Source organism: Curcuma longa, unplaced genomic scaffold (assembly GCF_044706935.1).
Source record: "Curcuma longa cultivar G26 ecotype Majalengka, Jawa Barat unplaced genomic scaffold, ITB_CL_G26_1.1 utg3290_np1212_1714210_RagTag, whole genome shotgun sequence".
Classification (NCBI taxonomy): Eukaryota; Viridiplantae; Streptophyta; class Magnoliopsida; order Zingiberales; family Zingiberaceae; genus Curcuma; species Curcuma longa.
Genome location: NW_027435602.1, coordinates 654,730 through 679,969, shown reverse-complemented (window position 1 = coordinate 679,969; position 25,240 = coordinate 654,730). Strand labels below are relative to the sequence as shown.

The window sequence follows — 25,240 nt, the reverse complement described above, 5'->3', positions numbered from 1 at the left end:
GAGTCAAATTTAAGGCCTTATTTTTAATGTTTCGACTTTATCGAGTCTGCTTCATCTGGGATTAGGAGGTTCGCTGGTGCAAGCAGCAGAGGAGCGCGCACGTGCGGCGCACTCGCAAGAATTAAGAATTGATGGATGAGTCTGATAGGGGAAGAAGCCCAAGAGAGTCGTGGACAAAGAAAGGAAAAGGCCGAACTAAAATCGAGAGGTGGACGGCGACGGGAAATCCGACCCGAGCGGCACGGAGCAGCGACAGAGTGGAGCAGGGGGCGATGCGACCATTTCAAAGCGCCTTTCTCGCCCCATCTCCCTCCTTCTCGGGCGTCGATGACGAGTCAATGCGGTCGCCGACCCTGATCGCCGCCACCACCACCACCACCACACAACAACAACAACGCCACCACCTCATCGGAGATGCACTCAAGCCTCAACGGCGCCTTCGTTGTTATGATTATCCTACTCCTCCTCCTCCTCATTTTCATCTTGGCCTGCCGCCCCTGGCGCTTCTTCCTCTCTGCATCCTCTTCCTCCTCCGTCAAGGTTTGTTTACGTTTATCCTTCATTTGCTCTCCCTGCCCTTGTGGAGTTCGGTTTAGGGTATTTTCTGGTGCTCTAGTTTATTCCTCGCCGTTTAAGTTCGTGTGTTTATTGGTCGAATGACTCCGATCTCTGATCTCGATGATGATCTGGGTTGCCCTTTCTATGGTTGCATTGCCATGTGCGCTAGAAAAAAAAATATTTGATTGTTCTGATTTATTGTGTAATAAAGTTGTTTTGTGTGCATTTCTCATTCATCGTTGTCAGCGTTTGAAGGATTTGATAAATGATAACAAATTCGACACGGCAACTAAATCTGCATTTGGAGGAATATTTTTATCGATTTGCTTTACAAATTTGAGTATTTGCAGGTTATTACGCATTTAGCCGTTTTTCTTGGCAAATGGCAACAAGGTCTCTCTTCTTAGGAATAGGAAATAGGACAGCAATTTGTGAGCGAAATTGAACCTCACATGGCCAACATACGCAGGTCTTATCCTTCTGCTTACTGACAGCCCCACATTATTGAACTCCTAATCTACTGAGTAATGGTGAAGCTAGATGATTGGACTAAATTCCTACATCAAATCTGAGATTCAATCTCCAATTGCTATTTTTGGGAAATACTACCAGTCTGAGGGTAGAAGTTCCAACAACCATTAAAATATTGGAGCTGAAATCAGCATGAATCATGCAAATTGCAGTTAAAACTCAAGTAAATTGCTTAAATAGATGGAAGTAAAGATTTTAACTTGGGAAGGAGGATAGTCAGATCTGTTCATGCTACTAACTTTTGTATTAGAAAGAACTTAAACTTATTTGTGAGCTTAATTTAGTAAGTACACTACAAGAAATCAATTAAGCTCTTTGCTTTAATGTAAATGAAGAAATCAATGAAATTTGTTGTTTCCATAATTTCGTCAACAATCATTTAGGCAAATTCCTAGAGGCACTGTCAGTATGAAACCATCATCAGAACTCAAAATTTGAAAACAATATTAAATTAAAATAATTTAATATTGAATGAAAAAGGACAAAGGACACTACAGAAATAAGAAAGAAAGAAAGGAAAATAGGGGAGATAAATAAGTGAGTTATAAAGATAGGAAGGAAAATAGGAGATGAGGAGAGTTAGGGAAGGGAAATAAATGATTTATAAAGAAGTGCAAGAGGTAGAAGGGATAAGGAGAGACACTAGAGAGGTGAAATGCTGGGAGAAAAAGAAATGAAGGTAGGGAATTCTCTAAATGAAAGGAGATTGGGGGGCGATAAGAAGTGGAGATAAGTGGTACAAAAAAGGAGGAAGAAGAACACAAGGAGGGCATATGAGAAAGTAGACGCTCGATTGGAGAACATGGATGATTAGAAGTGACCAACAATTGCCGGTGATTGTTGCCTAGTATTCAAAAGTGGCAAAGCATAGAACTATAATAGGATAGATCAATAAGGAATGCTTGATATCTTTGTTTTTATAGAGGATAGAAGCATATAATATTGACTTGGTTTGCTTCTGTTTGACTCTTGATCAGATTATGACCTGGGTTGAATAGACAATGGATCCTACATCCCTACTATGTCTCACAACTTCATAACATCCTCTAGCTAACGATCCTAGATGGTACTAATAGAAATATGCCTGATAGTGCTTTTAATTTACTTTTTTAGTCAAACCTTACTTCATTACGTGATGTTGTTAGGAGAACCATGACAAGCATAATATCACATAACATGAAGAAATTTTATCTCCTTAATTATAGTTTCTTTATAGTTACTAGGTCAATGGTACTACTCAAGTCAATAGGAATAGTATATTTTTCAAAAATCACATAGTATTTAGCACTCATGGAGCATTTTATCCATTTAGAGTATCTTTTCATTTACATGGGGATAAACAATTTTATAGTAGGGCAAGGTTTAAAATCACATTCTGAGCCTAGGTTTCAATCTCTAGCTGGAATGGATAGTGTTGTGCCATTTTTGTAGTAGGTGATAGTTGTTCCAATGAGGAGGAGGAAGAGGAGGAGAAAGAAGAAAAAGAGGAGGGAAGGAAGAAGAAGAGGAGGGGATGAGGAAAGGGAGCTTACCTAGAGGCCTTGTAGATGCTGGAGCGATATCGACCCTTGTTCTGAAGAAGCCTTTGATTGTCAAGGGGTGTCACTGAACATCAACATGGACATGGAATTAAGTTTTCTCCCTTGTGGAGTAAATAGGCTTTAATTGCATGAAACTGCGAGGAGGATGGTTGTGAAGTTGAGGTAATTGTGAACAAGCTTTAGTCTTGTAGAGTTACAAGGAGGAAGGTTGCATGCCCAAGGAGTCAAGATTGGCCATGTGGAGAACAAATTGCGAGGTTGAGGATAGGAGACCAAGGAGATCAATTGGGTGGAGGGTGGATTGTGAAGTAGAGGAGATTGTGAGGTAATTAGTCGCATAGAGGATGGATCACGTATTGATGCTGTTTTGTTTCTTGGTGCGGTACCAGAACAAAAAATGTTAGCCATATCAATCGACACAACTTGGTTATGACAATCAACACGACTTGATATTTTAACCCATGTAGTAGGGTGAGTCCAGGTTCAACCTCTTGGTCTCCTTAATAGGCAATAAAAAGGAAAAGTGACTACCTGCACAACTTGTAAGCATGCTAACTGCACTACCGAAACAATGTCTCCCATGTTGTGTTAATCATATCGATGGTATTACTTCATGTCGCTAAAATTGAGATAATAAAGGACAGTCTGGTGTATGAAGTTTCTATCAATGTGAGGTCCTAGGGAAGTGTCGAATCACATTGGATCAATTGTACATAGCCTTACCCTGCATTGCAAGAGACTATTTCTGCGACTCTAACCCGTGAACACAAGGTTATATGATAGTAATTTTACCGCTGTGCTAAAATTGAGACAATGTTGTTATTTTTGTAATTTGTCTCTATAAAAGATAATGTCAAAATATTTTAGATGGAACCCAAACAGTAAACTTAGCTATATAATTGTCGACACGATATCAAAATAGTATTGTTTCAGTCAAAGACTGAAACACTAGCATGGTTCGAGATTTCGAACCTTGGTATGTTTCCCAAATATTGGAAACATTTCAAATCCATGGTTCAAGCTCTCTTGAGCAAGACTAAGCGTAGCAAGGATGGTGCCATATTGGGATAAGTAACCCTATGACAAGAAATTCTTAATTGGTTTCAAAGTCGAATATTATGAGTATAAGAGGAAAGACAAGCTAAATCAGTCTTGTGATATCACTTGAATACTTCTGTCTATGCCAATGTGCCTTATGCAGCTAATTTTTGCTATATAAAGATGTTTTGATCAGGATTTATTGGAGAACATGCTAAATGTTTTAGCAGATTAATGCTAGACCAAAATGCCACGTGTCCATCCTCATATTTACAATTAGAATAACTGCCCCATTAAACTTCTGGGGTTCTTAAAATTCTGACAGCAACAACTTGTCCTAATCCCCATTCTTCACCCCATCAGCGCATCCCACCTTACCTATATTTACAATTAGAATAACTGCCCCATTAAACTTTTGGGGTGCTTAAAATTCCGACAGCAACAACTTGTCATAATCCCCTTCACCCCCATCAGTGTGTCCCACCTTACCTATACAAATCCTATTAAAACTCTCACCTCATCAATTCCAATGATGCATCATATGATACCTCTCACTAAATGACCACACTCTAACTAATCATCTTACAACATCATCTCTCTACTTTAGGTTCAATAGTTTGTTCTTGATTTGAAAGAACTCGTTCTATGGCCAAATCAAATTTCATGAATGTGCCATTCTCCATAATCCACACATTCAAGACCTACCTAGACCATTGCAACATCAACATACCTGACCTTCCTATTCTCACCCTGAAATCATACTCCTCTTCTTCAATTGCTACTTTGCAGTAACAGAGTTGAAAAATATCTTCAAGGAAGACCATTGCCACTATTTGCTTTACAACATAGTTGACAAACCAACAAATCCATGGGCTTATTCTTGTGCAGATAAGGGTGATTCAATGCAAATGCCGATTGAGTGATCTGATGCGGTCTTTCATTTGGTTTATTGATATCTTTGTGAATTGAGTGACAGCTCAATTTCCTTTTTTTTTCTCAGTTGTTGCATTTCTTGCTTGGTATATTCCATTCTCTCTTTGAAGTGCCCCTACTATCATAAATTTTATAATTAATATACTTGATTGTCCCCTCCTTGCTCCTCACAAAAAAAGACAGATGTGTGGGCGATTAAGTTAGAGGTGTGTTCACTATCCACACTGATATGATCAAAGAGTCTATTTATAACAGCAAGCCTTATGTTAAATTATCTGTTTATACATAGGGTGCACCAAATGACTTGTCCTTGATTACGTTCATATTTCCACTTCTTTTTCCACCTTTGGCCGATACCAAGTGGTTTGTTTCTCATGGTCCCTTTTTTCTTTAGTTCTTATATGTTATTTTACAATATCTTCTTCAAGTTTTGTTTAACTTTACACTTTGCCAAATCTTTAGATATCCTATGTCAACGGTTGGTTTTTCTGGTTAAAGAAATTTGGAATATGGTTACGGAAGCTGGTGCATTGGGCTAAGGTACATTAGTCTTGCATTTTCCAATCACCATATTTTTTATCCTGGGAGTGCTTTGAAATCCAAAGAGTTTGTGAAGACTTTTCAAACCTCCCCATAAATTGTGTTGAAGTATTTATGAGAATTTCAGTAGTTTCCAATTGAGTAAGCAATCATTTTGTTCTTAAGACTCTTACTATTATCTATCTATTTCTGTGATTTCTGTTTGTGTTTTCTAGACCCTGTAGCTTACTTACTGGGTTTCCCTTTTCAGACAGATAATCTTGAAAGACCACTACTCTACGAAAATGTTGATCACCATTTGGGAGAAAGATATGACATGCCTGGAAGTTTTCCTGAGGCCTCAAGAATTCAAATTGATGGAGACACGGCTGCGACCAAAGTTCAGGGATTTGTTAGAGAAAGTCAGTTTCAACCAATTGACACTTCTCTAGGTAAATTACTTTCTTTTCACATATGGTCACTATTTTAATGTAAACTCCTGTTTTGCTTAATATATCTTCACATTTTTAATTGCTATAGGAGATAGTTTGTCACTGGATATTTCTGATGAAGTTTTGCAAGAGTTTCAAATTGGTAGTACGCTTAGGCATTCAGTGACACCAAGTTGCTCTGTAGATGAGAGGAATCTGATCCAAGGAGATTTTAGCTACAATCCTGAGAAGCACAGAAGTCTAGTTTCTGCTTTCACAAATTCAAAAATTCTGCGTACAGTTTTGCCTACTCTATTTTGTATTCTTAGGTGTACAAATTTCTTTCATCACAATTTTCTAGAAATCTAAATTATATTTTTCATTTAAAAGTGCAGGAAGCAGCCTGACCTTGGAAGTCATAGCTGGCCCTTCGTGTGGTCTTTGCTGTTCCAAGGAGTCAGTAGACACGTCTATGCTTCCTCTGACACTTGGAAGGGTTTCTCCAAATGATTTGATACTGAAGGATTCTGAGGTCTCGGGGAAGCATGCATATATAAGTTGGAACTCAAAAGTAAACCATTCACATGAAAATTTCCCTCTATCCCTATAAGTTTTTTTTGGATAGTTGAGTTTATCATGTTAGGAATCATGTTTCTTATTTTAAACTCCCACCATTCAATGATTATTTCTGCTATTTTTGCTTTTATTAGGTCTCTTTCTAATAAAACTTTTGATAGAATTATTGAACTTGTGAAGTTTTGTACACTCAACATGAACAGCACATGCATTTCACATATTCACTAACTTATTTCTCATTGTTCCTTCTCATGTTCTCTTCATTGTTTATGGTATATGTCCTAAATGTTACTTCTTTCAGGTTTAACTCCTTAAATTCTTGATGCAGAGTCTAAGATGGGAGCTTGTGGACAAGGGTAGCTTGAATGGAACTTTCTTGAATTCTCAAGCTATTCACCACTCAAATTCTGGATCAAGAAATTTGAGTGACCCTATTGAACTTGCAGATGGAGACGTTATTACTCTAGGCACATCTTCTAAAATTGCAGTGAGTTCCATTTCTTATCTCTGTTGCTGGAGGAGTTAAAGAAAACTTCTTTATATAGTCTTTTCTTTATGGATCTGGATTTATTGTTTTACTTGATGAAGCTTAACTCTACCAAACATTTATATTAATCTGGAAATTGTTCTATGTTATCCAACCCTTGATACTAGATAATCCCTTGTATCTCTTCATGTATTGCCTTATTGCAATTTTACAATTATTCCCTTTTATTTACAAAATATCAGTTAGGTCCTTAGCAACCCCCTCAACCTAGTTCAAAGATGAAATACCTTAACTTGTTATAAATATAGTTGATTTTAGGACCTCTTGAAGACTTAGCAAATTTGCTAATTGATCATTTGAACTAACAATGAAGCAATAATTTTCTTTTATTGGACTTTCCCGCCTATAAAATGGCAATTTGTCTCTTTTTTAATTACCACTTATATGAAAGACAATTGTTGCAAATCTACCACCTGAGTACCAACTCGGCTATGAAAGACTAGATTAAAAGCTATGAACATGATAGTTTGATTGCCACAGAATAGATTTGTCAGTTTAGTAGGACTACCCAACTTCATTGTCAACTATTTGAGCTAGCTAAACTGACACGTGGAGAGATTCACAACCTTGTATTCTACTTTTACATTTATCTTGGTCACTATAGTCTGTTTTCTTCTTTTCACAGCCTTGTATTCACAACCTTGATTGCTTCTTAGACGAATACAATGACCTAATGTGGTTCACTTATAAGTGGGAGAACTAACCCAGTTTGCATATGCAGATGGCTGCAGCCATCATATAGAAGACTCTTCCTGTAGTACTCAAGAAGCCTTAAAGCTATCACCCAATCATCATGAAATGAGGACTCAATAAAATGACTAATATCACTCAGAAAATGAGATAGTAGGTCTCTTAATGATGGATAATTCAATTTACCAACTAATCTCCAATACTTGAATTGGATAATAACTCCTATTGCCTTGATATACATTTGATAGTTGGATCGATGAGACTGTCAATATCTTAGGTCCTACAAGTGATTAAAAAATCTTGTTTCGGATCGATCAACATGGTTAAAAATTTCGTGTTGTCGGCGATTGACACATAGAACAACCCAAAACAACTGAAACACAATTGGAGCTTTCATGAATGTCGGTGAAGCTCTTGCGGAGGTCATGAGATGTTCTAGGAGGTTGCAGGGTTGCAAGGTGTTTTAGATGAGTTCACTAAGTGTTTTGGGACAGAAGTCAGAACATCACACTTGTGTAGTTTATCTTCCTCAGAGGTCAACAAAGCTTCCATGAGGTTGGTGAAGCTTCAACGGAGCTTTTGCGAGGTCAACAAAGCCATGAAGGAGCTTCTGTGAGGTCAGTGAAGTCATGACAATCAGTGCAGCCATGACAAAGCTTTTGCGGGATTGACAAAGCTATGGAGAAGCTTCCGCAAAGTCCCAAAGCTTCCTTGGAGGTTGCAAGGTTGCATCTGCCCTTTGCAAAGCAAAGCTTCCACAATCAATGCCTCTCCTCCACGCGAAACTTCTCTTTCACTCTTCTCCTTTTCAAAGGGTTGACACACTTACCAACACCTTGATGGGAGTCTTGGAATTCTATTCCGTTCAATTCATGCCGGACAAAAAATTTTCGGAAACGGAATCTTATCAAGCAGCCCTCATATTCGATCAACTAGGTGCTTGATCGATGTATTAAGATCATTGGGCTCTTGTGTTGGTATTCATGATCCATACAAAAGAAAACAACTATGCAGCGGAATGAAGTAGTTGTACCTTTCTTTTTTGTAAGTTGTGTAGATGATTGTACATACCCGAAGACCTCTTGATCTTCTGTTGTATTCCTCTCCTCTTCTTGGACGTTGTGTGGGCAACGATCTACCAAGATGACTCCACCCAATTTCTTCTAATCCTTTCTTCCAATTCGATGGCAAGAACTCAAGGTAGTAGCTTTTTTCTTCTTTCTCTTCCTCTTCTTCTTTCTCTTCTTCTCTTCCTATCCCTCTCCAATCTTCTTTAGGCGCTGGCCCTATCAAATGAAAGAATCCTTTCAAGGTGGCGCCACCTAAAGAAAGGAAGAAGGAAGAGACTTAGAGGAGATTTGGTGATACCTCTAACAACTTAATAACTCGATTCTGAACTTGGAGGGAGGGATGCATTCTCAGATATGTGGGATATTATGTGTGAGTTCAGTTCCACCTCTAGATTGCTATTGTTCAAATTTTATGAAGCAAACTGTGTTGGGAAATTCATCACCATTAGGCAAGGAACAATCCTTACTTTGTTGGAAACCATAAACTCAGTGGCCAAGATGAACATGGAAAAGAACCATGCAGTCACGTGCTTTTTGACAGCCTCATCTTAATTGTGCCTCATAAGTACCCTAGGTTCTTTTAGCCTATTTATTTGGTTGGTCAGTGTGTTTCTGGGTAGCCCAGATAGGCATGCCATTGTACTCTTTTTGATGCTGTCACCATCTTCATCAAGCTGTGTATGTCCAAGCTATCTAGTTTGCCTTCTATTGAACTTTATATAAGGCTCAATCATTAGTTATACTAAATTATTCTTTTCTTCCATTGCTTACTATTTTCTTCGAGTCTCTCTCCTTACATTTTTTACTGTAAATCCATTCAACTCTCCTAACTATAAACTGTAGAGTGTATTAGTTTCCTGTGGATATGTTTGTACAATCTCAATATATTTATTTATTTTTCAATTTATCATCTAAATCTAATCGGGCTTCACCGAATTGTTCTTGGATATTACTGTCCTTTATTTTACCTTCTCCTGTTTGTTCTGACATTAGCATTATTTATTTTATCCTAGATGTTGATGTACAGATCCAAACTGTTGGAAGCTTTATGAAAAATATAACCGTGCTTTTATCCGATATCAATTGTTTTTGCAAGCTATATGAGGGTCCTCTTGATCATGTATTAGTTACTGAGTAGAATGGTTGCTTGTAAATTCTTATGCAGTGTGCTGTGCTTACAAATTTATTTGTGGCAGGTCAAGATTTCTCAGTTTTTTGAACATCATAAACCAGTTGGTGTGGGAATTGCACGTGATCCAATGTTTGCACGACGAGGTGGTAAAAAGCTTCCTATGGAAGACATGTGTTGCTGCCATTGTCCACTTAATGGTGTTGAGCAGGTTCTTGTGCACCAAAATGGAAAATCATGCATTTGCTCTAGAAAAATTTGATTGATCATTTCATTTGCAGTTTGGCCTCGTTGGTATATTTGATGGACATGGTGGAGCTGGAGCTGCTATGACTGCAAGCCAGTATGTTATCTGACTAATTAACAGTAGTCAAACAAACCTTAAAGCATTTGAAGATTCTAGTTCCATAATGTACATCTAGTAACCTGCTAGATTATAGTTAATTTATGAGATGTGCATGGTTTTTCAGTTCTCCATCAGTTCTGATCTGCATGGTTGAAACATATTGTTTTGGCTATCGACCAATATCAGTATTGTGACAGCATGCATAAAAGTCATTGTGCCACCTATGCTATCTATGCTGACAATTTTGGTGATACCCATTGAGACAGGGTATTGTTCAGAATTAGTCAGGATAGGACATTCTCTTATCCTCTGGTTCTATTTGCAAGTCATGGGAAGATGGTAAAATACTACAAAATAAGAGGGGTGGAAAAGAGGGGAAACACTAACCAAAGAACCTATAGTAGTAAATAATAGAGTTTAAAATCTCAAGCTGCGTCAGAACCATGCTAGAGTTTAAGACTTTGTTTGGAATAATATTGTTTTGATAGAGTGCCTACATTTCGATATATGGTGTTGGTGATAAATTGTAGATGGAAGGAGGAAGGAGATGAAGAAGAAAAAGAAGATAACTATATGTTCTAATTATAAAAAATAACAACATTATCTCAATTTATTTGACCTATGTTTTAACATATCAAGGGGTGTTGAGTGTTGGCATGACACAATTCTCATGATTGACACGCCACAAGAGACATTATGTTGAGTAGTATCAAACTTTGATAATTTATCAGAATGGAATGATATTTTTCGACTGTGCCGCTCGACGTGGTATGAGATTTTAAACCATAATAAAGAGTGATGTCATAGTCAGAGAAACTAAAATATTGAAAGCCTATCATGATTTGTCACCATGGCCTTTTTAGAGATGTAAATGTCCTCTAATAGTGTTAAGATATTGTAGTTTCATCTTGACATGCCAATAGCCTGAAGCTTCTGTTTCCTTCTTCACAACTCCAAAATTTGTAACCTAGGCTACGAGTCAAGGCACTGAACAAAGACCTCAGTGCATGTTTCACAGGCTGTCCAAAACTAGTAAATGTAGTGCCTAGATAAGGCCCAAATATAGAAGCTCAATAGATTACAAAAGAATGCGTGACTCAGGTCAGCCAATTCTAGAGTCCATGACCTTAATGACTAAAAGACATTTTTTAAAAGGGAGAGCAATATTTTCTGTGAAAAGAATGACAATAGAGCATATCAACTCATCAATTTGAATCTAAAGGGTTGTGTCGTCAAGGTCATCATATTAATGTTGCATCTTTATTATTTTAATCCAGTGTTTTATCAAGCTTCTTTTCTATTTGTGGTCTTTTTTCTATTTTGTTTAATAAGTTCTGCTCTAGTTTGATGCGAGAGTTTTAAAATATAAAGTTCATGCTAGTAAAGATTGCGGCCTGGGCCTCAGGATCTTGTCATCCACCAAATTGACCTAAACAGATTAGATCACAGACTAAATTAGGCTAGGATCTTACAAACCTATGATATGGTCCTATACTTGCTCCTTTCCTATGTAGGCTCTCGGTCCCAACAACCTTAACTTTTTAATATCCCAACAACCTTAACTACATAATATACTTTCCTTTAAGCTTCTTATTATAAGAATCAACCTTAACTATCTGAAGATGAATATATATTTGTTTATGCTTTATCATATTAGAATGATAGCAATAAAAATTAATACTATAATATCAAAAGTAAAACATATAATAAATTATAAATACCCCATATAGTTTAAAAAACTTTATTTAAATTGTAGAACTTTATGATCTTATGCTTTGACTTTATAATCTGAACATATGAACCTCATTTCGTTCCTAAGTTGGATCTCGATTTTGACTCCTTTGTTAAAAATTATTATATTACTCAAACTAGATGAAATCTCCACATATACGTGTAAGATAAGGACACAATAAGGGTGCAAGTATGAATAACGGGTCCAAGAAGGTTGACTTGTCTATTTCGTTAGACGAATCAAGGAGACAAACAATAGACAAGCAGGAGAAGGAGAAAATAGTAACAAAAGAAAGAGGAAGAAAAAAAAGAAGTGGAGTGGAGACTTACCTCTATTGCTGCATCTTGAAGGAACAAGGGTAAGGCACCTGAGGTCTCCTGCTTGTTGACAGAGGAGAGAGTAGGTGCTCCGAGTGTGAGGATGCTGGAGGTGGTTGGTTCACAAGTGAACAGGAAATGAAAAGCAGAAAGTCATGAGAGAAATGAGGTGGTGTGTGCGTGGGTATAGTTAAAGGGCACAAAAGAATGAGTGAGGTATATTGCTTGAAACCCTACTTTATCAAAGAATCTGACTCTTTTTTCCCACTTAACTGTATTGGGTTTATTGCAGAAAATGCTGGTTCAGGTTTTGTTTGAGCCAACAAACACATGATTTGGCTTGTTTGATCCAAATTGGGCGCTACTTGAGTTTCAACCAAGCCTAATCCTCCACATTGAGAATCCTTAAGTCCTCTATTCAGACTCATATCAAGCCCAGTTAGCACTAAGTCAGCCCCTAACAACTTGGATTTAGTACTAATTCAACTAAATGGCAAAAATGCAACTCTTAAATAGGGAACTTCCCATATTGATGCTGTCATATTAATCTTTTATCCCCTTACCTATGTCCAAGATTTGGCCCTTTGTTCTGCTGAGTCCTTGTGCCACTTGTTTTTAATAAATCACATGCCAAATGTCTAGTTCTATACCTGTTGGATACTCATATTAGAGTCCAAGTAATATAATAGATTTTTACTCTCATATGGGATATTAAATTGTTAGGTAAAATTCAGCCTAGTACAGTTTGGTTAAATAATTGGCTTTATTAAGATAGATTGCCTTTTCTCTCACTTTTATCTGGTTGGTTTATGCCTTGACTAACTTTTTTGTCTTGCATATAACCATGAACCACACTTGTTAAGCTTGAAAGTTTTTGTCTTGTTGCAGTACAGAAAAATAATCGTATTTCAAATATGATGAACTTAGTAGGGGAAGAGAAGTAGGAAAACTAGACAGGAGAACGAAGTGGAAGTGGAGAGGAGGAAAACTATAGAATGGAGAGATTAGACAAGGATAGTTGAGAGCAAAGTAAATGTAATCCAAATTTATGTCAACTAAAACATGTACAAGATTATACTTTTATAAAGATAAGGATATCTAAAAAGAGAAATGATATGCAGCATGAAAAAATGCAACATGAAACCAACATGACACACTCAACTGCATGACTGTGGGTCCCACTGTATGGATGTGGGACCCACTGCATGCAGTGTCATGTTGATTTCATGATGCATTTTTTCATGTTGCATATCATTGCTCATCTAAAAAAGATAAATCCAATGATATAAATGCTCTAGATCTTGGAAATATTAAAGACTCTCGAAGACGAACATATCTGCCCATACAATTTCAGAACTCCAATAATTCTTCCGAGTTGAAAAAAAAAACTTTATTTCCAGACAACCTCCTTTGTGTGTTTACATATCTTAAGTTTTCCATGAAATCTTCCCATACACCTTCTAGATGTCCTAAACAATTATATGCTTGTTTCCTAAAGGAGAAGAAAGATTAAAAGCTTCACTATAGACAAAGATTTGAATTCTTAAAACGTTTTGTGCTAGAATTTTAGCTTTTGATTGGAATGGTAAATATGGTTCCATGCCGGTGTGATGATGCATGGTGTTAAAAGTGAATTAGTGAATTAGTGAATTAGAGGTGGAGGGATAAAGGAGATGAAGCAAAAAAAAAAAAAATGGCAAACACATACTCACGGGGGCAGTTAAAAGTATAATTCAGTCCTGGCTAGAATGATACCATTTTAAAACTATATTGTGTTAACGCTCGACACAGTTTGACATATACAAACTATGCTAAAACAAATTTAGATGAATTTTATTCTTTTAGTACCATTCACTTAATTTATTTATTTAGAAAAATAAGATTAATAGTATTTAGATAATTAAATTTCATTGTATAATATCATATTAATATTAAATTTAGTTGACTTCTACTTAAATTTTCAATTTCACCAAGGCTATCACTTAATAATTAAATTAAAAATAATTTAATTTATTTTTTAGTTCAATGCAAGTTGAAATGAATTTATATAATTTTTACTTTTATAATCTTCTTCACTTACCTTATTTACTTATACAAATAAATAAATATTAATTAAATCGTTAATTGAATTAATTTTTTTATAAAAATGAACTGCAAAATGACAATAAATATTAATCCTTCATGTGTGTCATAGCATGCTAAGATGAATCGAGTGTCAATATAATATGATACTCATTGGCATAGTCAAACATCGGCAAGGTTATTCTTGCCAATCAAGATTCAGTAATTTATCAAAGTATGTTTTGAAATTTCAAAATATGCTATAGACAATTCACATATATTTGATGGATCTTGGTTTAAATCCTTAAAATTTTTCGCATCAAGTTGATGGTAGAAATGTGTGTATTTTATCTCAAATTTTTGGGACGTATACAATCTCATTTCTTGTCTTTATATTAATAGTTAATACTTAATTCAAATCTACTACTCTTAGAACACAACATGCCATCGTATATGAATTATTTGTTGATATTTTATATAACTGAGAAAAAAATATATTATACAACAAAAACAACAATAACTAAGTCTTATCCCAACAAGTAAGGTTAGCTATATAGATCTTTCTGCGCCATTGGGCTATCCCCTATCATATCATTTATATTTAAATAAATTTTATCATATTTTATCATTGATAATCAAGTCTATCCCCTAGCATATTTGTCATAGTTTCACATCACCTAATTTGAACATTTATTAGTCATTTAAATACATGTCTGTACCATCTTAAACATGTCGCTTGGATTTTTCCCTAAAGTGTAATCTCGAGTTTCTCCCTAATACTCTCATTTCTTGTTCATTCTCATATGCCCGCACATCCACTCTAACATCTTAACATCTTTATCTCTATAATTCTCATCTTCTGCTCATGTGTTTGAATCATAATCTAACATTCAGCTACATATAACATAGCAGGTCTAACTATCCTTTTGTAAAACTTCCCTTTAAATTTTAGAGGTATTTTACGATCACAAAGAACACCTAACGTTCTCTTCCATTTCAACCATCCTGCTTGTATTCTATGTAAGATATCTCTCAATCTCTCCATCCTTTTGGAAAAATGATCTTAAATACTTAAAACTCTCAGTTACAGATTTGTTCTCTCCTTTGTTAATAATTATTTCATTACGTCTAATATTGTTAAATTTAAATTTCATATATTCTGTCTTTATTTTACTAAGCCTATAACTTTTTACTTCTAATATTTCTCGCCAAGATTCAAGTTTAATATCTACTCCTTCACGTGTTTTATCTACCAAAACAAGATCTGCAAACAACATGTACCATGGTACCGTGTCTTAGAAGTGTCCAGTGAACTCTTCCATGATTAGTGTAAAAATATAGAAATTTAGAGTTGATCTTTGGTGTAACCCTATCTTTATGAGAAACATTTTGATTACTCCGCCTGAAGCCTTCATGCTTGTCATGATATCTCATGCATATTGTTAATTATTTCAATATATAATTTTCCTTGGGACTTTATGATAAGTTTTTTTTAGGTTGATAAATACTATATATAAGTCTTGCTTCTGTTCTCAATATTTTTCAATTAGTTGCCTAAAATGTATAACTTCTATTGTCGACCTTTCGGGCGTGAATCCAAATTGATTTTCGATCATCGTAGTCTTTTTCTGTAATCTATTTTCTATTACATTTTCTTAAGACTTCATAAAATGACTCATTAATTTAATACCTCTATAGTTTGTACAATTATGCATGTCTCTTTTGTTCTTATATAAGGGGAATAGAGTACTTACCTACACTGATCGTTTTCGTTTTCAATATTAGGTTGAATAATTTTGTAATACATTCAATACCTTATTTCCCTAGGCACTTTCATACTTTTATCGGAATATCATCTGGTTTAATTACTTTTTCATTTTGCATTCCATTTAAAGTTTATTCTACTTCAGAAGTTTTAATTCTATAATAAAAATTTAAATTTCTAAACTCCTTCGACCTACTTAAATTATCTAAGTTAAGTTGGTCAACTACATTTTTATTAAACAGTTGATGAAAATACTGCTTTGATTGATCTGCTATTTCCTCATCATTCAATAGTATCCTATTGCATTTATTTTTAATGCATTATATTTGAATAAGATCTCTTGTCTTCCTCTTTCTCGCTTTTGTTATTCTATAAATATTTCTCTCTTTCTTTTGTATCCAATTGTCGATATAAGCGTTCAAAAGTTTCATTTTTGGCTTCGTTCACTATTTTCTTGGTCTCTTTTTTTGTTGCTGTATAGTTTTTAAGTTTTTCTCATTCTTATAAGTATATAATACTTTTTACGCTTTTCATTTTTTTTATTTTCTCATATACTTTCTTATTTCACCATCAAGATTCTTTACTTGGTGATGCATGTCCTTTTGATTCACTGAGTAGACTCTTGGTTATCATTTTCAACTTTAATGTCATCTTATCCCATAACATATTCAAGTCGCTATGTATTTCTCCTAATACTTGTATTTTATCCTCTCCTTAAATATATTTTGCTTCCCATCTTTTAACTTCTACCACTTAATTTTAGGAGTCGTGTATGTTTTATTTTTATTAACACTATGCTTGAGACACATATTCAACACTACTAGTCTATGTTGGGTAGTTAAGTTTTCTCTAAGGATAACTTTATAATCTTTATAAATTTCTCTATCTTTCTTCCTAACTATAAGAAAGTCAATTTGCGACATATTATTCTCACTTTTGAATATGACCAAGTGTTTTTCTCTTTTCTTGAAAAACGTATTAGCTAGTATAAATTGATATGTTATTCCAAAATTTAATATAGTTTTTTCTTCTTCATTTCTTATTTCAAATCGATAACCCCTATGCATCCTTTCATATTCTTCATTTTTCATTCCTACATGTCTATTTAGATTACCTTGTATTAATATCATTTCGTTTGCCGAAATATTTTGTAATCTCATTTAGGTTATGTCAATATCTAGATTTGGTATCTTCAACTAATCTTACTTGAGGTGCATATATGTTAATTACATTAATAGTTTCTTTCGCCACTATTATCTTAAAAGTTATAATCCTATCCTTATTCTCACTACTTTTACTTCATCTTTTAACAAATTATGTACAATAATACTTACTCCATTTCTTATTTGACTCCTTCTTGCGTACTATACCTTATAACTTGAGTTCGTTATTATCTTTGCCTTCTCTTCTATCCATTTTATCTCTTGTACACACGAAATATTAATTCTTGTCCTAATCATCGTATCTACTATCTCCATTGCTTTATCAATGAGTGTTTCTATGTTCCATATTTCAAATCGTAGACAATTAATTTTTCTATAAAATTTGTTCTTATCTAACCTATGATGTAAGAACTCTTGCATATTGAACACTATCCCTAAGTTCTTAAGGATATATAACAGTCCTTGCCGACACGTTACAGTCAAACCCTACAACGCGTTTCTTCTGGGAATCAACCTAACATTAACACAATTGTTTGATGAATCCATTCATTGAATATTTGTCTGAATTCAACTCTGACTGGGTGACCTAACACAACCCTCATCCTTTTTCATCCGGGCTTGAGACCGGCATTGGTGGGTTTGAAATTTCACATAGAGAATTGAAAGAAAATTTTTATTAATTGAAAGTTGATTATTACATAGAGACATAGATACCCACCACTACACTCATACCAAAAAAATACATTCCAACCTTCAACTTATGCAATAAGACAAGTACCAAAATGAATTACAAATTTAAATTTCAAATTGTCTCAATTTCGTTGTTTGCATCAGCCTTTTCACTTTGTTGACATGTTAATGCATGCTGATGGTGGAGTTCATCTTATGCTTTGATGGAATCGAAGGAAGAAGATTCAGTTGGAAGAGGAGATTAACCAAACCCCTGTTGTCTCAATGGAGTTATAAGATTATGCCACCTTTGTTATGACACACTCGTAGATCCTCCCCTCAACTTCAACTCGTTGTCATAGAGCATGTCTCAATGTCTGTGTGATCCACCTTTGTCTTCACCTCCTTGTATGTTGACGATCTGTGACATAGGGGAGGAATCAAGAAGAAGCTAGAGGCTATCAACGAGTGTGTATTGATGCCTGCAGGGACCCATAATCTCTGTCTTTGCCTCCTTGTGAGATGCAACCTAGGGTGAAGAGGCATTCATGAAAAGGGCTCAGGTGCAAAATACAACTCGCGGAGGAAGCTGAAGACCAGTCTTGTGTCATGGTCTGTTATGTATGCCAGATGATCAATGGAACCATATGTTTTGGATTTGGCATGGAGCAATATTTTAAACCGTGCATAGATTCTATTTTATTTTAAGGGGCAGCCATCCCTTCTATTCCCCTCCTCCAATAAGCATTTGGCAATGATTTCTAATATTCTTATCTTGGGTAGTGTCACAGTGTTGTCATACTTATAATTGGATAAATCTTACATTTTCAACGTTTTCATGTCTGTATTATGCAACCATCTTTACTCAGTTTTTTTGTAACCCAACTATTTTCTTGCCTGTAGGATGCTGCCAGAGAACCTGGCTTCCATTTTATCCAATCATAAAAGAAGAGAAAAGGTTCTATCCGTTTGTGATGCTTCAGATATTCTATTGGATGCGTTTACTTGGACAGAAGCTGCTATGAACCATCAGTATGAGGTTCTCTCTCTTTCTTATTAAATTCATATTTATGATTGTGTCTTGTTCACTTTTAGTATTTCCATGTGTGTTCTAAAATTTGGAAGAGATAAATGGTATTTTAATTTCAAATAACTATTACTCATGTTTCATACTTTATCCTACCTGTCTTCAGCCTATAACTATGGTTGATCTAAAACATTGGTGGGAAAGGGAATGATAGTTTGCAGAATCCAACCTTAGAAGCTTATTAATAATTCAAATAATTAAATAACTGGTAACAAAGGTACTTAAGTTCAATTTCCATGTGCTTGCTGAAGATAGCTTTGCTATTGTTAGGTGAATTTTATGCAAAATGGAATTTGTTTTGGTTTTAAACTTTATTATGATTAACTCGCAATTTCCCTTATTTCCAGCAACATCTGACCACGTGTTTGTTTGATAAAATATTGGAAATAAATGTCGAGAACTTCTTTGGATACTTGGGACTTATAAATTTCAGAAAGTAAATCTCTCACTCATAGTGTCTTCGTGGAAGAAAATTTAGATCTTTCTGTCCTCCCAGTATCTAGGAATCTTGTAGAGAATTCATGAAAAAGATGAGACCAAGAAGGCTCACTAAGACTTAGTGATTGTAGAAGCCTCGTAGAAGAGATACTATGTGTTGTATGTGGGTTGCCACACGCCTAATGAGATGATATATTTTGGTCAGGTTGATTATGAGATATGCTAAACCATGTAATAAACTAAAATAATAGAGAAACATTAAATTTATCTTTTAGTTCATTAAAATTAATGATTATTTTTTTAAAAAAATTATATAAATAATATATATTGATATTTTTTAAAAAATCTAATTTAATAACTATAAGAAAAAAATATATTAGCATCTAAAATGGGGATTATAAAATATTATTTTATATTGCATATTAACTATAAGTAAAAATAATGATGTTAGTAAACTTTAATATTGCATATTTTATTCTTGCTGTTTATTTGTTATTGTTTTATTTAAAGTGAAAAGTGCATTCTAAGTACACTCAAGGTTCTAAATCTCATATTGAGTTGGAGTTTCAGACTTTGACCGGAAGGATAATGTTTTGACACTGTATCGATGTATGGTGCCGATGGAGAATTGGATGCAAGAGGAGGAAGGAGATGAAAAAGAAGAATAAGAAAAGCTACTGTGTATAAAATCGTACACATTTATATCCCTAACTGCCATATAAAATTGTACAATTTTAACATTGTATTGTATGAACAAAAGCTAAAAAAATGACAAACATCACTTTAATTCATTTTGACACAGTTTGTAGCATGTAACGGATGTTGAATGTGACACAACAATACAAGATAAATTATCCGTGTTGACTAGTTTGAGTTTCGGTAATTTATCGAAACTGATATGTTTCGACTGTGTCACTCGACTTGGTATGAGATTTTCAAACCATTAATACACTTTTATCAAACACTAGTGTATTTTGTTCACATGAATAATTATTCTATTGCTAATGGATTATGATGATGGAAGAGTTATTACAATGTTTGGTCTAAATTGAATAAGAAACAGGAATTATGATGGAATTCATCCTGGTTGTCCATGCTACTGTGTACATATATTCCTGCTAATCCCCCAAATAATTATTCCAAGTTGTTAGAATTCCTTTGAGACAAAATTACCCTTTAAATCTTTATAGCCCTTCGACTCCTGTAACCTTATGTAATCCTTAGCGGTATTTCTTGCTCTTCCTCATAGCACTAGCCTTGTCTTACTACTCCCTGTGACTCATTTGCCATTGTCGAGTTCTGCTCTTGTTAATTCTTGCTCTCGTGCCTTCTACTTTAGCGACTATCTATGATGCCTCTCAGGCACTAGCTCCTCCTGGGTGTGGACCCCTGCAGTACTTCGTAGGTGTTTCTATATATTCTTGCTCTCTTAGGCTAAGTCCTTGTATCCAACGCTCTCCCAATTCCACTATCCACTACTGTTCTATTGTTTTTTTTACTACATTCCATTGTTAGGCATTTGAGTTCAGAAATTTTCCACACTGATTTTTTGTTTTTGTTTTTTCGTATTTTACATGTGAACTTTGTGTCCTTTTGCTATAATTGTGTAGTTGTGATGGATTGCATTTTGGGTGACCATAGATGATGGACTTGCAGCTTGATTTTTTGTCAGACATTTTTTCAAGTTTGACACTGATATGAACATTTTGTCCAGTCCTTGATATTAATATTGTGTCTACCAATATTATTTCACTCAATATCAATACTATTTCTAATGTAAAAAAATGAATAATTATACGATCTAAGTATTTTCTTTTCAGATTTTTATGCTTTTCAAAAATAGAATTTTTTCTAAGAGAATCACTAATTCCATAAAACATTTCAAGTTTCTGTGTTGAAATTATATGGAAATTTTGGTTCCTTTTTAGCTGTAGTTTTGGTTCATAAATATATGAACCTTTATTATCCCTATTAAAACTGTATTGCTTCATCATGTTTTTTCAATTATTTTCTATAGGCGTCTAACAGCTTACTAATCACCAATTAGAATTTCCAAAAACAATTGCGCTCATGACTCATGCTTCAGTTCAAGTTATGTATCTCCATGGTTCCAACTCATGTCATCTAAAATTTGCAACACATGTTGCTTATAGTTATTTACATATTTTATGCTGTGGTCAATAAATCTTTTTTGTTGTAGGATATTTTAGTCTTTTTGCAGCTCTTTGCTATCTATTCCATATAACATTATTCTAGAAACCAAATTCTCTATCTCACTTTCATTCCATGAATCAAACTTAAATACTAGTTAATAATAGCTGTACCATTCCTTTTCAGTTCAATTCCATGAACCACACACACTGGTAGTTACAGATTTGGTTCACAAGGCAATTTTTAGATGCAAGTCACCAAACACAGAACTACTTTCACATAATGGCACTAATGCAATGCCAAACCTAGCCTTATATATACAATATAGACTACTATTGTGTTCTTGCAATTCTACAATGCATAGTTGAACAAGGTATTATCTACAATTACTTGCTAGGATGCTCCTATTGTGAGCAAATAAGCCTCCTACCAATAATGTTGAAAATCTTTTCAGGGTTGTACAGCAACAGTTCTCTTGATTTGGTTTGACCATAATAAAGAACTTTTTGCACAGTGTGCTAACGTTGGAGATTCAGCATGTCTTATATGGTATATTTTTTTAACATATATTTTTGCCTGTTTCTTGTTCACAATAATTCGAATATATACATTTGTCTTCACTAATATGATTATGTTGAATTTTTATTATCCTATTTTGTCTGCCTGAATCATCATTGTTCAGAGCACTACATACATTTGCTTCATGAAACAGTGTTTTTCCATTACACATGATAGGAAAGGGCATATAACGACTGATGCACTTTTTTGGTATATTTCAAATAGTTGAAATTTGTTTACATGTTGATCCTTGTATAACAATGATGCTTATGGAATGCATGAAAATGAAAGTGAGGAAAGCTCTTTTTTTGTTTAATCTATGATTCGAATGTGTGTAACCTAGAGCCTTAGGCTATTTTAAAATGGAAAGAATCAACTAGGGTATTTCTGGTGATTAAAACTTAGAGAAGGAACATCTTATTGGTACTTGCTTGTGATGATGGATGATTTAATATTCTTGTTAACCACAACCCTGTAGTTAGGCCTTTCCTATTTATAGCTAAAGGTTTTGGATAACTAGTTGCTTATGATTATGGATAATTCAACAACCCTATAGTTAGGCCTTTCCTACTTATCCTATCAAATCATGTCAAGGAATAAGTCATGAATTTGATTCTTGGCTTTCCTGCCTAACCTATTGTTATTTTTTCCACAATCAGTGTATCTTCATTTGCACTCTCTTGTAATCCACTTTGAGATGATTGATTGTATGTTATGCTTAATCTAGGGTCAATCTGTTGAGTGGAAGACATCTCTAGCACACACTTAACAATGATATAAATAACTAAACTGTAAGTGTAAGATTTGTCATAATAAACTAAATTATATATCCCTAACTAGTAAAAAAAATCCTCGCTAAACCAACTTGAGCATAAATGAACTTAGAAACAAAAAGCAAAGAATAGAGAGTTAAAATTCTTGTAGAATTCTTAGCATGAATATACGTAAATGCTTAAGATATATTTGGATAAATTGTATGAGCAACATGAGTAGCACTAACTAACCTTAAAATATTAGATTTGAGATAAAGTGTAAAGGTTGTGCTAAATTAATCAATTACTCTTAAAAATATGAAAGTGGAAAAGTAACTGTCACTTTGATCTATAGTATTCTTGCATAATTTCCGTACACTCAATTTTACAATTTCTTAAATTCTTCCCTAAAGGGCATCTTCTTTACAGTGCTCATGGAGAGCTGATTCCTATGACAGAGGATCATAGAGTTACCAGTCCATCTGAACGTGCTCGCTTTTTCAATGCAGGGAAACCATTGAAAGATGGTGAATCACGGCTTTGTGGTAATTCTTGCATTCTTCCATGATTCATCATTTCTGAAGGTTCTCTTGTATGTTACATGATGTTACGGGTCTAAAAGATACCAAGAAATCATCTAATGCGAATATCTACATTCTATATAAACTGTGTTTTCATCAGGACTTAATATTTGTCGAATGCTTGGTGACAAGTTTTTGAAAGAACAAGATGACCGTTTCAGTTCAAAACCATATATAAGCCATGTGGTTCCAATTAGGAAAATATCCACTGCATTCGCATTGATGGGAAGGTAGTCACTTTTCTTGCTCTTGGTGCTATTTTAGCTTTATTTAACTTTTTTGTATGCTTCTCTAGTGATGGATTATGGGATGTTATCACCATGAAGAAGGCAGCACGGTTTGTGCTCCAGGTTTGTAAACTTCAAGTTTTACTTCCTGTAGATTTTACACATTTTGGATCCTTCATTGCTACTTTAAGATGAATTTCGCAGGAAAAACAGAAAGTCAACAAAGATGATCAAATCTCTGCTGATGTAATCGCAAACAATGTGTTGAATGAAGCTAGAAGCTTGAGAACAGAGGACAACACAACTGTCATCTACTTAGATTTTGATGTTTTGAGAACAGAATCTTGTACCATTGAAGTGTGATCATATCAGTTCCCTAGTTCAGGTATTTCTTCAGCATTTCTTGTCTAGTTAAACAGTTTGATAGCTTTCGATAATCAGTAGCTGCTTGAAAGTCAGTTTTAGGCAACAATTACCCAAGACAAGGTGCTTTCCAGTTTTTTAATTGGTGTGCTACTCTACAACTTGCCATGTTCAGATCATACTGAAAGCGTCCTTCTGGATGTGTATGTTGGAAGTATATCAGACTTGAGAATCAATGATGAACGTTCGTTATTTTTTACAAAAAAGAGTCGTTGGACACTCATATGCACGGGCAGTTGGGAGATGCTGGTCAAAAGAGTCTAAGATGCTTCTCTTTTCAAAAGGATTGCACATGTAGCGAACTTGATTCGCGAAGGTTTCTAGTGCCAGTTCAAGATACTATGAAACTAAAGTTTACAGCCAGCCAAGCTTCGAGTTAATATAGGTTTCAAAGTCTTAAAGCGTTAAACAAGAACTGGGTAGGGGAGTATTTGTATATATAAGTTTCTAAGGGCATTACATTTCTTATTTGTCTCTTTAAATGCATATTTCTATTCTTTTTTCCCCCCGTTATTTTAAAAGTTCAAATGCTTTTTTATTATTAGCAGACATCAAGCATAATTAATTAACTGCTTAATTTACTGATATCAACTATATAAAACTGATGTACTCTCATTTTATTAAGAAAATAAATATTATGGGCCTTGGGAAGCTACTTTAATATGTAAGCAACTAATGTGTTATTTTTCACAGCGAACTTCTTAGCAGAGGGTTTATGGTTTTAGCAAAATTTTCATTCTCCTTTCGATAATTACCATTTGTCAAAATGCTTCTCATAATATTAATATTATCAAAAGAATAGCCAAAGCTCGTGGGACTTCGTACTGAACTATTGTTTTATGCGACCGAATGGCTAGAGGGGAGAGTGAATAGTGATTGTTCTTGGGATTAATACTTAAGCACTTAATAATAGCTCATCGATGTCAACTAAAAAAAAATACTAATAAAGAGGTAAGGATGATAGTTAAAACTATAAAGTTTCAATGAAATTTGAAATTTAATTGTTCTTTTAATATTATTTCAGTCGACTGCATTTATTTTTTAAAAAATCGACTGCTATAGCCCAGTTGACTTATTTATAAATTAGTCGATTGGTATTTTTAAATCAATCGGCTGTTATTCATAAACTTTGACGGTTCAAATTTAAAAATGTATAAATTCTCAATTGAATCATCAAATGATAACATTTTAAATTGGCTATTCCTCTAGATACATTGTAAAGCAAGCTAGATATATATTCTAATTAAATCTTTTTGCAATTCTTCTAGATACTTATTTCTTGTTTTATTAAATGGACGGAGTAGGAAGCAATGGAGGGCCCTTTACACAAATTTCCACGCGCAGAACGTGGGCAAATTAAATTCCTAATTGAATCATCGCCCACCACAAGAGACCGGACCAGGAGCT

The 25,240-nt window shown here is 34.5% G+C and overlaps 1 protein-coding gene across 1 annotated transcript; it reads left to right on the top strand.

Moving 5' to 3' along the window:
* Window positions 1–189: 189 nt before the first annotated feature.
* Window positions 190–24,336, top strand: LOC141820369 (protein phosphatase 2C 70). The gene is given in 16 exon segments (XM_074707669.1): window positions 190–392; window positions 394–540; window positions 5,064–5,141; window positions 5,392–5,572; window positions 5,661–5,846; window positions 5,947–6,122; window positions 6,456–6,614; window positions 9,631–9,774; window positions 9,845–9,906; window positions 18,520–18,655; window positions 21,747–21,841; window positions 23,032–23,147; window positions 23,284–23,413; window positions 23,479–23,533; window positions 23,615–23,795; window positions 23,949–24,336. Coding segments are annotated over 15 exon segments (1,944 nt in total). The 5' UTR covers window positions 190–272; the 3' UTR covers window positions 23,774–23,795; window positions 23,949–24,336.
* Window positions 24,337–25,240: the final 904 nt, after the last annotated feature.